This window comes from Vulpes vulpes, chromosome 16, assembly GCF_048418805.1.
Source record: "Vulpes vulpes isolate BD-2025 chromosome 16, VulVul3, whole genome shotgun sequence".
Taxonomy (NCBI): domain Eukaryota; kingdom Metazoa; phylum Chordata; class Mammalia; order Carnivora; family Canidae; genus Vulpes; species Vulpes vulpes.
The window spans coordinates 59,721,533-59,737,196 of record NC_132795.1 but is presented as its reverse complement, the minus strand read 5'-3'; the positions used below and the strand labels follow the sequence as shown (position 1 = coordinate 59,737,196).

Sequence of the window (15,664 nt, the reverse complement as noted above, 5' to 3'; positions counted from 1 at the left end):
GACTCTACTCTTCCAGACATTCCCTATGCATATCCGTCACTCTAAGTATATATATGTAGAGGGGTTTATTTCCAAAAATACATGGTACAAACTGTGTTGTAACCTACTTTTCTTAATATATTGTAAATGTCTTTCTACCTCATTCCCATTTTCAGCCCCGAGCCTCAACCCCCTTCACCCAATAAAAAGCATCAAATGCTGTGATCGTGGCTTCCCTCCCACACACCTGCAGTTGAAGAGAGATTAATGACCAGCAGTGGGTCCCAAGGGGGAGAGGCGAAAACATGAAGGACACAGGGCAACTGAAACAGGCTCCTTTGTGCCTGAGTGATCGGAGGCAGCTGTAGTCCTGCATCACAGAATTTGTCCCCCACGTCCCCCCTTTTTTTTTGGAGATCATGATTCAGCTGAGCATTCCTGGATCCGGATATGCTTCAGCACCAAAAATCATATTCCTAAGAAAGCTGAATCAGGAGCATTTGTGTCTGGGTAATGGCGAGCACAGTCACGGGATCACAAGGGCTTCCTGCTGCTATTTTCAGGATAATTCCTTGCTTCCAGAAATGTGGAGTATTGATAAAGGTGTGTTTGGGATTAAAAAAAAAAAAAAACTTATTTTCCACTCTGTCAGCTGTCAAACTGCTTTCCAATGGGTGGTAAATGATTGAAGCAAGAAGGAAGGATTTAATTACAAATTAAGCTTTCGCCTGTGAACAAACCAGAAAGAGACAACAGACAACATGGCAAGCAAATCCAGATCCTGCTGAGCAAATTGAATATATGAAGTCTGGGGGTGGAGTGGCGGGGGTGCTTCTCTTGAACCTGCCAGAAGTTTGTGGGTCCCTCTAGCCTGGGGCCAGGCATTTGTGCTGACAGCTTGGGTGAGGCCGTGCAGGGGCCACCAGTGTGAACTGTTTGTTCTTTTCTGCAGAATGAGGTCATCAGCCAGCAGCTGTGCGTCATCTTCACTCACTGCTATGGGCCCTACCCCATCCCCAAGCTCACAGAGATCAAGCGCAAACAGACCTCGCGCCTGGGTGAGTGCCTCACCGCGCCCAGCCCTGCGATGTTGTGTTGTGGTTTGAGGAAACAGAGGTAGCAGACACCCCAAAGAAAGTAGGCGGTATGGGAGGGTACAAAAGGTGGGTACAGGAGTCAGGCAAGTGGAGACCGTGGTAACCTTTATCACGTGATAGCCGGAGACTCTACCTTGGAAATGTGGACAGGGAGACTGACTGGTACCTCGTCCCTCCAACTGAGGGACTTTCTCCCACAGAGACAGACTGCCCAGGGCCCGTGCACTTCCTGCAGACAGGTGGATTTGCCCCATTCCGAAGGAAGGCTGATCTGTGCAGCAGGTCCTCCCCCCACTTCCCCTCTAAGAAGTCTCTCTTTCTCCCTGAGGAGGAACAGGCAGGTGACAGTGACAGGCCAGCAGTGTTCCTCTGATGGAATCCTGCAGGGGCCCATGAGGAGAGCAGACAAGTGCCCGCCACACACAGACACACACACTTGGGGAACATACCTGAGCTGAGGATACCAGGAACTCTGAAATCCCATCTGAGTAACGGTAACGACTTTGTCTTCTCCTCCAACACTGTGTGGGGCTGGCCCCAGCCTAGCACTCAACCTGCGCCATCGCAGGTAACCCTCAGGCCACCCCAGGAGGCCAACAGTGCACTGTTCAGCTGAAAGGGAAGGTCGGCTTTGCCTGCACGATCACTTGATCACTTCGGATGGGGCTGGAGCCTCCCAGCTCCTCCCAAAGCCATAATTCCTTCCCTCTTCTGGAATTCGAGTCCTAGCTTCTCGAACTTTCCAGGAGAAACCTTTCCATCAGGCATTGATTTTATTCAGAGGATCCCAGGGCTGCTGTAAGCTGGCTGGTCAGTCTGGGGGAGAAAAAACAAAGAAATGCTTGGCTGTCTGAAGCCTGAAACACGAGACTTCTGTTGCAAGGGCCTTTCTCCTTGCTGCCTGGGGAATGATAAAATATTAAAGATAAAGAATTCCTTTTCCAATCAAGGTTGGGGACTCTCCTACTTCCTATTAACTTTTCCTGTAAAAACTGAGAAATGGAAGCATCTGAAAGTGCTGTTCTTTAGAGAAACGGTAGTTTAGAACAGGTGAGCTAGTTTAAATTTTTTTTTAAGATTTTATTTATTTATTCATGAAAGAGAGAGAGAGAGAGAGAGAGAGGCAGAGAGACAGGCAGAGGGAGAAGCAAGCTCCATGCAGGGAGCCCGACTAGGACACCACCCCACCCCCCGCCCCCCACCCCAGTCTCCAGGATCACACCCTGGGCTAAAGGTGGCGCTAAACCACTGAGCCACCTGGGCTGCCCAAGCTCGTTTAAATTAGTGAAGTCTGAATTTGTGGACTGTTTTAAAGTATTTTTGTTCCTGTCGTGAATAATTTGTTAACGTAAAGGATACAACTTTTTGCTAAAATGAAACACTTAGTAGCCAAGTCAAATCTCTTCTGTTTTGCTTTATGTCTATTTGTGTGGGGCAAACTATGATGTACCAAAACCACATATATTTCTACCTTGTAGAAAGCAGGTGTTAATTAAAATGTTATCAGGGCAACACATTACAAAGAGCGACCACACTAACAGACTTCTGAGACAGAAGATTACATTCCCAGGCCATAGCAATAATGTCTGGCGTCTGGGTGCCTTGTTAGAGCAAACATTTGCAAGGGCTGTTTCAATGACACAGCATAAAATCTGCTTTCCTCTAGTTATAGGCGAGGAGGGGACCTTTTTTTCCTCCTGAATTTGCTGAGCTTTCGTTCACCAGCAATTAAAAGGGCCTGGTTTTCAGGCCAAGCACTAGAATTCCAGGAGTTAGCACTAAGAGAAGAAAGGCAGGCCTGAGAGGCTGAAAGCTCACAATATGGGAGAAAATGGGCAGAATATAATTATGAATAAGTGGAATATGGAACGTGTAGGGTTCGCGTCTTCATTAGAGCATTTCAAGTGAGGATAACTAAAGGTTGCCAAGCAGTGGTTCTTTAGGGACCTGCTTTAAAGGAAAGATATTAGTGATGAGTGACAAGGATCCCAAACTAGAATCTCTAAAGGGCCAGGAAGGCCATATAAGTGAGTGAAATTGGTTCCATATAAGACAGGAGGGGGTGGTGGGGACTGTGACTCACTGGAGAGCGCTTGCCTGACTTTCTGTGACATGTTGTCCTCTTGCCTTTCCAATGAGTTCTGGGAGAGAATGGCTCAAAGATTCGCAGGTAGGAGATATTAACAATTTGGGAGACAGGAATGGGGCTGGTTGGAGGTGGACAGTAAGAATGAGAGGGAGAAGTTGCTGAGAAGAGGGACAACATCACTTTAAACTTTTTAAAGCAAGTGGAGAAGTGAATTTTAACTCCAAGGACTTCTCCTGTGGCTTCTCTTCTCTTCATCAGGGTTGTTTAGAAGTGTGTGAGTTTTTTAAATAAAATTTTAGTGATAGGATTACAATGGATTTTGACTGTTTAATGCTTTTTTTGATGTGTTGGAAGTTAAAACTTTTCATAACAGGAAGAAGTGAGGTAGCTATATGTACTGACAAATATGAATGGAGGACCACCGTCTGGGGCTGCACAAGGGCTGAGAGGTCACCCCACCTGCGTAGGCTGGAAGAGGAGAGTTGGCCAGGAGGGCAAATTCTGTGTCCAGGCTACAGCAAGGTCTGGGCACAATGGGGCCAGGCCAGGGGTCCAAGATACAGCTGTCAGCATGGGGCCAGCAGCTGGGGTCATGGCCCCCAAGAGTCCAGGGGTTGGTCCCCACCCCCAGTGGTTAGGACAACCTAAACCCAGCCAAATGAAGCAGCTGGAGTTTCATTTCAGGACAACCCTTTAAGCCCTGGGGAAGGACCCCCAGCAACAAGCAGGTTCCCAGGCTAAGAAGGGGCCTTATGCCCTCCACAGGCTCTAGGAACAAGACTGTGGAACAAGGGTCAAGGCATTCTCTACTCACTCAAAAAAATATTAAGCATCTACTATGACAGCCATGTTCATTGAGGAGTACTGTGTGTCAGCCAGGTTGCTAAGTGCTTTGCAAAAATTCATTCCATGCTCACTGAAACCCTGATGTAGGTATACAGTGGATATTACCATTCCCATTAAACAGAAGGGGATGTCTGTTTGTGTCTCAACCTGCACAACCTGTCTCAACCTGTGCAGAGGCTCAGAGAGGTTAATTAACTTGCCCACAGTCACAGTGCTGAGATTTCTGGCTTCAGAGCCCATGCTCTTACTTGTGTGTTATCACCTTCCTGTTCTAGACACAGAGCAAGGGTGTGGAAAGAACAGACAAGGTCCTGACCTCCCAAGCATGCAGACTCCAGGAGGCAAGATAACATAGTGGATACACAGAAGCAAAAGAGGACATATAGGGGAGGAGGGTGCAGTACAGATGCTGTGAGAGCACAGGTGGGGGATGCTCAGTCAGTCTGAGGAGGGGGAATCAGGCAACGGTTATGGCTGGAGGGTGTCTGCACTGAAGCTTGAAGACCACGTGGGGTCAGCCAGGTTTGGAAGGAATTGGAAGAGTGTCCTGAGTAGAAGGAACAGCGTGTGAAGGCCAGAGGTGAGAGCCTGCAGCACTGGTGTGACTCAAGCGCACAGGCAGGCTGGCAGGGGATGTGAGTGGGGAGAGGCCGGAGTAGGTGGCAGGAGCCCAGTCACCAGGAGCCTTGTTGAGGAGTCTAGACTCTATCCCAGGAGCACTGGGGAGCTATGGAAAGGTTTATAGCAGAAGAGGGGCGTGATCAGATCTGCCTTTACGAAGAAAGACTGTGGTGAGGTAGACCATCGGGTTGAGAGGCCGAGTGGAGGCAGAGCCAACAGAGGCTCTTGCCTGGAGACCTGACAAGACCATGTGACCCTGGCGAGGGCAGTGGCATGAGAATGGAGAAACATGGGAGAACCGAGAAACAGGAGGAAGAAAGGACAGTATTTGGGATAGACTAGGTCTGGGTAGCCCAGGAGAGGAAGGAGCCCTTTGCCTTCAAACCCCCAGCCTGGGCAGCAGGCCGATGCTGGTGCCGTTCACGGGCCGTAGGCACAGGCAAGACACATTGTGCAGAAAGAGTCTTCACATGAGCTGAGAACACAGCGCATCTCAGACGCGGTTGCCTGGGTACAGACGCCCCGGGGCGGCAGTCTTCCATTCAGAGTCTCCTGCATTCCTCCCGGGGCACTGCAGCTCAGGTGGGCTCAAGGCGGCTGCTCCGGGAGGAAGCCCCATTGGAGGTTAGAGCCACCTTGCCCTCTACCTGGGTCCAGACTGACTTAGGACCCCAGCAGGCCCAAGCCCAGCAGGTGCAGGGATCTTAGTGGATGTTCCTAACCAGCGGAAGTGCTGAGCTGAGGACAGACTGGCCCCTTCAGGAGCCCCAGGTCTCCGTGGCTAAAATGACAGGCACATTGGGATCTGGGTGGGATCCTACTGCTTAACAATAGAGGCCCTCCAATCCCAAAGCCCGAGTTCAAATCCTGACTCCTCCACCTGTCACTAGCTTGTGCCTCTGCATGCCTGCTTCCCTAAGTGCACCAGTGGCAGGGGTCCCTATCTCTTGGGACTGAACACGTTTGCACATGTATGTGCCAGCTTGCATGGTGCCTGGCACGTTCTAGGTGCTCAGTACGTAGCGCTGGCTCTACCTTCTTTGTTATCGGTGGAGATGAGAGCAGGGAACTGGCTCATGTGCCTCTGATTCTGGAAGCAAAGGGCGTGGGTTTTGAATCACCTGGAACGCCGTGGCAAGGGGGCCAGTGCTTCACCGCCTTTCCATCAGGCAGGGAAAGCACTGAGCCCAGGGAGGAGCAAAGGTGGGGGGATGGGGTGGCACTCTTAGAGGCAAGGTGGGCACGCCTTTACCTTTCACACTCCAGAGTCCTCTGCATCAGACTGCAGTGGATGAATCTCCCCTGAGGAAATGCTACTTTGAATCCCAAGTGAGCTAGGAAGATTTCCTAGGCCAAACTGAACCTCAGTGATTTGAGTGTTCCTTCGATTGGCTCTGGCCCTGGTTTGGTGACTGTCCCACCAGTGAATATTTTGTCACCATGGTTTCCCTGTCAGCTCTTCTATGCACTTCCCAGAAGAGGAATGGAAACTTCACCTTTCTTTCTACTAAAGCTATCCTTTTCCACCTTCCTATTCTAGATCCTCATTTCCTCAACAACAAAGAAATGTCTGATGTCACCTTTCTGGTAGAAGGAAGACCATTCTATGCTCACAAAGTCCTGCTATTCACAGCCTCTCCCAGGTATGTACCGTCCATATCGAAAGCAGCCGAATTATGCGTGTAGCTGTTGTTCTTACTGTTCTCTGAAGTTCAATTTTGGTGGTACCTTCCCTGGACTGGAAGATTATCTTTTCAAAATCAAGAATTCAAGGGCAGAGGGCATCTGTGCTCCCAGGCTCGCAGCAGCATTGTTCACAAGAGCCAAGGTAGGAGCCACCCAAGAGTCCATCGATAGATGAATGGATAAACAAAATATGGTATATACATATTTTATTTCACCCTAAAAAGGAGGGCAGTCTTGACAAATGCTACAACAGAACTTTGGGAACATCATGCAAAGAAATAAGCCAGTCACAAGAACGCAAATACTGTATGGTTCCATTTATAGGCAGTTCCTAGAGTGGTCTGCTTCGTAGAGACAGAAGGTAGGATGGTGTTTGCCTGGGGCTGGAGCTGGGGCTGGGGCCAGGGCAGAGTGGGGGAGTTGTTGTGTAGTGGGTACCAAGTAAGTTCTGGAGATTGGTTGCACAACAGTGTGACTATACTTAACATTTCTGTTCACTTAAAATGGTTACGATGGTAAATTTTCTGTTATGTTTTTACAATTTTTTCAAGAGCAGCCACTGGCATCAGCAGCAGCGCCTTTGTATGACCCAGGCAAGAGCACTCATTCCCCTAGGCAGATGGAGTGTATTCCAGGTGCAGAGCTTCAGAGCAGAGTGTGGGCTGGACTTGAGCTCCCCGGCCCAGTGTCCTCACACAGTGTCCAGCCTGACACGTCACAAACCTGCTCTCCAGATTTCCCAGAACTCGGACATAAGCCACCCAGAAGACACACATCTTGAACCTGATTTTTCCCTAACTATGGAGTTGACAGTGGCATGCCCCACTCCCTTCCAGCTTTGCTACTGCCCTTTGTCCTTTCAATTTGAGTTGAAATAAGTTGGCCATTTAGAACCACATTATCCAGAGACCTGAACTGGAACTGGGGAAGGGGGATGCTGAATGAGGAGACCGCCAGAGCAAGCAGAGGGGTGAGGACAGTGGGTACCCAGGACCAATCCCACTTCTAGGGTATTTGCTGATGAATATGTGTGACCAACACTCCCTGGGTTCCTAAAAGCACCCTGGCCTCACCGCTGCCTCCCCCCAAGACTAAATACAAGCCCTAGATGTCTGCTTTGCCACCACACACACAAAACAAAACTGTACTTTCCTTGGTTCTCCATTACAATGTAGGACAGATGTCATACCAATGTGAATTTTTTAGTTTTGACAACCATGGCTGTGTGGGATGCGGACACCAGGGGAAGCTGGGTGAAGGGCGTATGGGAGACCTGTACTGTCTTCACACCTCTTCTGCAAATCTATCATTATTTCAAAATTAAAAGCTTAAGAAAAGAGACACAGCTTATTCCTAAACATGTTGAGTATCCGTGTATTCCCCAGACTGGGTCTCTACCTGCTAGGAGCTTACAGGTTTGTCGATCATATGAGAGCTCACGGAAAACCCAGTGAGTGGTCGTCAGTAGGGAGGTAGGCAGGCAGTCCACAGGTGTTGATTACTCACCTTCGATGCGGCGGATCCAGGCTGGCGTGGGCTCTGGGGATGCAGCGGAGCCAGGGAGGCGGAGTCCCTGCCCTCCTGGGGTGAAGGTGGTGTGAAGGGACAGGGTGTTCAGGGTGGGGGGTGCTCCGTGAACACCAGAGGGGCCCTGAAGCCTGCGCTCAGGAAGGACCATGAAGGAGGCAGTCCTACGGATGGACAGACAGACATTTACATGGTGTTCATCCTGTACCAGGCACCTGCTCGAGAGCAACAGTTCAAACCACTTTATGTGTATGTGTATGAAATCTCTCCACTCAACATGGGGCTTGAATTCACGACCCCGAGATCAAGACTTGCATCCTCTTCTGACTGATCCAGCCAGACAACCCAACCACTATTTTTTTTTAAGATTTTATTTATTTATTCATGAGAGACACACAGAGAAAGGCAGAGACACAGGCAGAGGGAGAAGCAGGCTCCCTGCAGGGATCCCAATGCAGAACTCGATCCCAGGACCCACGACCTGAACCAAAGCAGATGCTCAACTGCCGAGCCACCCAGGCATCCCCTAACCTCTGTTTTTAACTTTAAAGTTTTAACTTCAGGGGCACCTGGCTGGCTCAGTCAGAAGAGGATGCAACTCTTGATCTCGGGCTCCTGAATTCAAGTCCCACATTGGGCAGAGATATTACTTTTTTTTAAAGATTTTATTTATTTATTTATTCATGAGAGACACAGAGAGGCAGAGACACAGGCAGAGGAAGAAGCAGGTTCCCTACAGGGACCCCGATGTGGGACTTGATCCCAGGACCCCGGGATCATGACCTGAGCTGAAGGCAGATGCTCAACAACTGAGCCACCCTGTTGTCCCGTGGAGACATTACTTAAACTTTAAAAGCATAATAAATAAAGTTGTAACTTCAAACTCAATTAGGGTATCGTACTGGGCTGGCAGTTGCATGAAGACATCTGGGACTATATTGTTGATATATTGGTGGGGAGGGGGATGCAAGATATTATGTTTCTCATCAGAGTGGAGTTTCTTGCAAACTATGAATGTGTTTGTGGTCTTTCTCTCCCTTGTTTCCTTGCTCAGGTTCAAAGCACTCCTCTCCAGCAAACCAACAAATGACAGCACCTGCATAGAGATTGGTTATGTGAAGTACCCCATCTTTCAGGTAAGCCCCCGCCGAGGCCTGGAATAGCACACTGGCAGGCACAGGGCCCCGGGCCTTCCCTGCAGTCATCCACCTGTGGATGGGCCATTGCAGAGCCATCAGTCCCCTACACTCTGGGCCCTTCCTTATACCCTCTCCAGTTCACCATCCTTTTATCCCTACAGCATTAATTGAGCACCTACTGTATGCCTCATACTCTGCTGGGACCTGGGGACACAAGGATAAAGGACCTTTCTCCCCTGAGGTGTCACAGTCCAGAGGGGGTGACTCTGAGTAATTAATCACTTAGGGTATAATGTGGGGATGCACGTGAGAAGGGGGAGTCCACATGCTCTGGGAACTCAGACCAGGGAAATGGGAGAGGCGTCTTGATGAGGCATCAGCTGCAAGAATGCAGGCTGAGGAGAAGTTGGGGAGCCATAGGAAAGCTTTGGGCTTAAAAGGGGGATTAGAAGATCCTAAGCAGAGAACAGCAGGGATGAAGTTCCGGAGCTGTGGTTGAGCCTGGTGTGATCAGGAGACTGTGCTCCCTTGGAGCTGTCCTCCCATCAGCCCGGGGCGGGGCCTAGGAGGGGTGGCTGGGGCTGGAATCTGTGGGGTTCTGAGCAGGACCTTGTTTCCTGCGGTTCAGCTGGGGCAGCACAGCCCTGGGAAGAGCACACAGGTGGCTGAGGCTCAGGCCCCATGGGGGACTCGTGTTCTAAGAGAATTGAGACAACTCAGAGATAATGGGGAGTGGGGAGGGAGTGCAGAACGTAAGGCTGGCCATGATCGTGATTGGGGCAGTGGGACAGGCTCCTGACCTGGCCTTGGGGGGACAGAGAATAGTCTGGGGCTGAAGTGCCACACTCTCCTGTTTAAAATCAGTGTCTGTCGCAGGGCCTTGGGCAATTCACCAGCCTTTCCAAGGCCCCTTTCCTCATCTGGTGGATGGTGGAGATGGGGTGCCACCGGGGGTGGAACAGCATTTAACAAAGGCACAGCAGTAGAAAGCAGTGGGGTGCATTTGAGGGAAAGTGGTTATCAGTCTATTTGGCTGGGTTCTAAGGTATATTGGAGACTGAAGACTCCCTGGGACCACATAGTCTGAGCCAAGTGGGGGAGAAGGCAGGCCAGGTGGTGGCTCTTCCTTCCACCATTGATCCTGGTCCCCCAGATCCTGCTATTTAGAGAGCTTCCAGGGAGCCACCATGCCCTCACACTAGCCCCTAAAGCCTGTTGAGGTGTCTGCATCTCCACCATTAGAGATGCATTTCTTTGGTTATGATGAAACTTCAAAGGAAGGAATCCTTCCCAAGTAACTATGGGCAAAGCACTCTTCTCTGAGCCTCATTTTCTCCATTTTTAACAAGTTATTCATTACCACCTCTGTGTCGGGGGTTCTTGCAGAGATTAGCAAGTAGGACAACACGAGGAAGCATTTTAAGTGGGTTGTTTTTCTTGCGGGTTGTTTTTCTGAGCCATAACCGGTAACCCACCTACTCAGCATGAGATCCTATAGAATAGGTTACTTTGGACTGAGCATTGGGGGAAGGGTGAAAGAGCTTTCTGAGGACAAAGCCAGCCAATCTAAGTGAGTCACCCCCTGAGGTGAGGTGGCAGCGAGGAGGCTGGAGCCCCCACGTGGGACCAGGGCGCGGGCACGCCCCTGCACACAGCCTCTCACCCCAGCCCCTCACCACACGTCCAATGGAGAGCAAAGTGGCCACAGCCCTTTCTGGAACGGTGGTGGCTGTGGCGTGGGAAGTTTTCTATGAAGAATTGCTGCTCTGCTTTAGGATTAGGGGGGGGAGAACAGTGAGGAAATGTCTCTGGGGCTTCAACCACCAACGAGGCACTGACCTCAGCTGGCACTAGGTTATCAGGTTAATCAGCGTTTTGAAGTCTCTGCCTCCCTCCCATTGTCCCCGCGTGCTCCACACCACAGTGATTTGCCACCGTTAGCAGGATCTCCAGGCAGGGGAAGGAAGGGTGGGTGCTTGTAAGACACCACACTTGAAATGCAGAGGCCTGGGCCCCGTTCCCACAGTCCCAGATTCTGTAGGCCTGGACTGGGACCCAAGAATTTACACTCCTTACAAGCACCCGGGTGCCGCCGCTGGTCCAGGGATGCCCAGTCTGAGCACCGCTGCTGTACACCACCTCACTCAGCTGCCCCTCCAGGGAGCTCTCCTCCCACCTTACAGCCCAGACCCAGACCCAGACCCCGGGAGGGAAGGAAGTGGCCCAAGCCCCCGCTGCCCATCACAGCCACACTGAGGCCCAGAGTCAGGCCTGGCTGACTCCACACCTGATCTCCAGACTGCCTCCCAACGGGGGGGGGGGGGGGGGGGGGGGGGCTTTGGGCCCTCCCAAGACTCGCCCAGCCATGAGGAAGGAAACATAGGCCCCTTGAGTCTGAGCATGAACTAAGTGCTGGAGAATGCACATGTCCCCAGCTCTCCCGGGTGCTCGTGAGGTGGGCACTTGCTCCATAGAGCCTGGAACTAATTGGGGAAGTTCCTGTAATGAGAACCTTTTGGTAGGCCTTCCGCAAATGTTTGCTCTGTGCATTCAGTGACTGAGGGACCGATGTGGGAAAGCACGGGCCCAGCGGAATCCAAGGCCTGTAATTGCTCTTGACTGGGGAAGGTTTCCTGGCCACATTAGCCTCGAGTCACTGTAACGAGTGGGGAAGATTTAGCAGGCCCCGGGGACTTCTCTGTGTGCCTGTCCCTTCCCCATAAAAGAAGAAAAGCCTCATTTGTGGCTTGAAATAGGCCAAGTAGGGCTGAATCCAACCCAGAAGGAGGCTCCCAGGGGCCTGTTCACTCCACTTCTTTGCTGACAGAAAAATTTTAGTAAATGAGGCTGTTTCGAGTTTCCTTCCTGCAAGACTGTTGAACATCACACACAGGCACGAGACAGACGGGGCTGAGGCTGCGCCTGGAAGCGAGGCCCACCGAGGATGCCATTTAACTCTGGGCTTCATGCAGGTCGACAGCTGCCAAGAGAAACAACTCCATAAACATGCCCCTTGGCCTAATAGGGTTCATTTTGCCCCCTTGCAGAAAAGGCTTGTGTTGGCAGAGTCTGAAGGCGACTAGGGGCAGCCCAATTTCCATCCCATTAGCCCCAGGATCTCCATCCACTCAGGGGGCTGCATTTCAAATCAGCAGCCGACCTTGAATAAATGAGATAATGTGGTGGCGCAGGGCTTTGTGAATACAGAGGCCCGTGTTCGGGGCAGTTCTTGCTATGGCTCTTACTGCTGTTACTGTCCGTTTGGCCAGTGTGAAAGAGAGGTGTTAGGGAAATCCATTGACATTCATAAGAACAGGAGCCCACCGTTCCCTGACGTGGTATTCTAGACACGCGTGACCCATGAGGATGAGGCGATGGCCTGTAATGCTGTGTTACCATTTCACAAAGTCTCAGCCACCACCATCAACACACCGCCATCCCTGCGGCAGGGGGCTAGTCACAGAAGCCCAGAGTCAGCCCATGGGAGACTCAAATACAAAAGAGAAGGAGAGCACTCGTGTTTCTGGTTAAAGTGCGCTGGCCGAGTGCAGGCGGTGTGCTAGGCACTGGAATGCAGTGATGGACAAGACCCTGCCTGTGCCCTCAGGCTCTAGTGGGAAGTTGTGGATGATGTGCTGCCCACCCTGGGGTTGCAGCTAGGAGATCTGAGAAGGCTTCACAGATGTGACCCCTGAGCTAGATTCCAAAAGGGGGGGCCGAGTTCAACAACTAGAGAAGGGAAGGGCATCCAGAGGGAACAGTTTGGGCAAAAGCATGGGACTGAAAGAGGTGGTAGGTTCTGTTAAAGGCAAGTGGTTGGGAGTGGTCAGAGTATAAAAGGCAGATGTTGTCAAGATTAGAAAGAGAGAGAAGGGCAGAGTGACAGATGAGATCTGAAAGAGTAAATTGATCCATAGCAGCAGGATTCATAACAGCAAAACAGCGGAAACAATCCAGATGTCCCTGGGCTGATGAATGCATACACGAAATGTGGTACATCGTTCAGCAATCAAAAAGAATGAAGGAGAGATACATGACAGCACGGGTGAGCCTTGAAAATACGACGCAAAGTGACAGCGGTCAGACAAAAGAGCACGTGTTGGAGGATCCCATTTATATGAAATGTCCAAAATGGGCAAATCCACCATGGTTGGCAGGATCAGCTCCAGGAGGAAATGGGAATGATTGGTAATGGGTACAGGGTTTCTCCTGGGGGTGTTGGAAATGTTCCAGAATTAGACACTGGTGACAGTGGCACAATATGGTGAAGACATTAAAACACTTTAAACAGAAGCAGTTTGCATTTTGTGAAATATATTTCAATAAAGCTGTAAACAACATATTTTTAAAGAAAAGTATTATTTTTAAACACACATGCAAAAGGTAGCTTGAGATAAGTCACAAAGGGCCTCAAAAGGCCTGAGTCAAAATGTGGCGGTACGCAACCGAAGTGCCACTGGGGAAAGATTTTTCCACCTCAGAAAATCAAAGAACTAACATTTATTGAGTTCTTGCCATGTGCGCAGGCCCTTGCTAGGCCTGTTTCATATAATACTCATCACAACCCCATGAAGTAGGTAATGTCATCCCTATTTTACAGATGATGAAACAGAGGCACAGAGCACCTAACCTAATTCAGGTCACCCAGTGGTTAAGTGGCAGGGCCTGATCCAAAATGGAGGCAGCTCCAGAACAGGGTCCTTGCTCTTGACCACTGCCCTGTGTGGGTCACAGACCTTTGGGGCCTGAAGGGAGCACAGAGGACAGCCCATCCCCAGTGGCTCACTTTACAAGTGCTCAAAGACGGGCTGTAACCAGTCTACAGATGTTTTCAGCACAGCTCCGGTGGGGCCAGGCAGGTAATCCGTGTGTCAGGAGGCAGGCAGAAGGCAATGGTGGAGAGGACCATGCTCCCTTGGAAAGCATATGCACCACCTAAAAATTAACAGCTTCATGGGAGGTGGTGACAGCCAGTTCTGCATGTCCCAGAGCCTCATTCTAAAGGGACACCAGTTTGCAAAGCTCTGGGACCTGCCACACCATTCAGGCCTCCGGGGTTTGGACTGTTCACAAAAAAATCAGTGAAACGTTGAAAGCCTGGACCCCTAACGGCTTCATACTGGACCCTGTTGTGTTGTAAAAAGGAACAGGTGGTCCCCTGGTAGCCCAGAGTCACCCCCTGGGATTTAAATAAGAATCCTCTAGCCAAACTGGGCTATGCTCCCAGGGGGAATGGCCGCTGGTGCAGGTTCTTAAAGCCAAGTGTTTGGGGGCAGCCGGATGGGGTGGGAGGGGGAAGGGAAGCCATGCTTGCCAGCTGTAGATGGAGAGCAGAGCTCCGAATTGTTTAGTGTGGCCCTGGGGGTGCACCTGGAGCCCAGCAGGACCACAGGGAGACCAGTTACAGCATTTTATAAGGAAAAATACCCAGCTAGGAAAAATGTCCTGAGTGGAAAGTCTTCTGTAGGCCGCGATCAAGCGGGGATAGCAACATTGGGAACGGGTGTTCTAGAGGGACTCGTAGATTGCCCGGCTGTAAGAGGATTATGTGTGTGTGCCGACACTGGCCTGACACTTTGCGCACTGTGTCCTTTCTTCCAGCTGGTCATGCAGTATCTCTACTATGGTGGCCCAGAATCTCTTCTCATTAAAAACAACGAGATAATGGAGGTAAGGAATCTGTCGTGTCATCACGTAGGTAGCACCTCTGTCAGCTCAGGCTCTTGCATGTGTTGGCAGTGTCTGGGGGCACCTGTGTTGGGTTTTGTTTGGGTGCAGGCTTTGGGGTCCTTCCTGCCTGCCTCCTTGGACTTCCCACAGGCTCCTCATCAGAGCCCCTTCCTGGAAGGCCAGAGTGCTTGGGGCACTTGCAGTAGCAGCTCTCCAAAATCCAGTTTTAATTAGCTTTGGGGGTGGGGTAAAGGAGGTTTACAGAGGAGACTGAGGCTAGCTCTAGGCACAGCTGGGGCTCAGATATTATCCTCAGGAGCTATCCTTGGTGACTTCTGTCATCAGAAAACATTCCTCAACTCACAGCGTGTCCATTGATGCAGATGCCAGGAGCCGATTATAAGGGTTCAGGATGACCATCCCTCCTTCTGGAGGCTCCTTGGCTCTTCCCCTTCCACCCGAGGCCAAGAGGCCCTGCTCCTTCCTAAAATTGGATCCCTTGTCAGCTTTCCTACTCAAAGCTGGGAGCTTTGAACCAGAAGCCAAAAGCCAAAATCACTCTGATAATCCTGAGCAAAGGAGCCAGGATCCTGTTCAGGTGTCTGAAGGCTGGAGCACCCAGTGGATTAGAGATATCAGAGCACCATCAGTCATTCAAAAGGTGACTCCACAGGGTGGTTAAAACCCAGACTCTGGGCCAAACTGGATTTAAATCCAAGCTCTGCCCCTTCTGAGCCGTGTGATCTTGGACATTATTTAACCTCTCTGAGCCTCCATTCCCTTACCTGAAAATGAGAATAACAAGATCTACCTCACTGGGTTTTTAAGATGGTAAGAGTTCCTATGTAGAATAAGGTGCCTAGAACCATGCATGGCACTTGGTGAGTGCCGTGAGGGCTGTGTATTCACTGTGGAACCTGTTTATCCTTCCCTCTGTGCTCTGTGAACCCTTTCAGGGTCATATCTCACCCCCCCCCCCAAACACACACACACACACAGTCGCTGCCACC

The 15,664-nt window shown here is 50.7% G+C and overlaps 1 protein-coding gene across 5 annotated transcripts in view; it reads left to right on the top strand.

The window, feature by feature from the left end:
* ABTB3 (ankyrin repeat and BTB domain containing 3) overlaps nt 1-15,664 on the top strand; it is a 309,913-nt gene that overhangs the window by 283,536 nt on the left and 10,713 nt on the right. For all 5 annotated transcript variants that reach the window (XM_072742516.1, XM_072742513.1, XM_072742514.1 and 2 more), the window contains 4 exons: nt 932-1,037; nt 6,173-6,275; nt 8,900-8,981; nt 14,586-14,654. In XM_072742516.1, the coding sequence (XP_072598617.1) occupies nt 932-1,037; nt 6,173-6,275; nt 8,900-8,981; nt 14,586-14,654 (360 nt within the window). The remainder of the gene's footprint in view (nt 1-931; nt 1,038-6,172; nt 6,276-8,899; nt 8,982-14,585; nt 14,655-15,664) is intronic.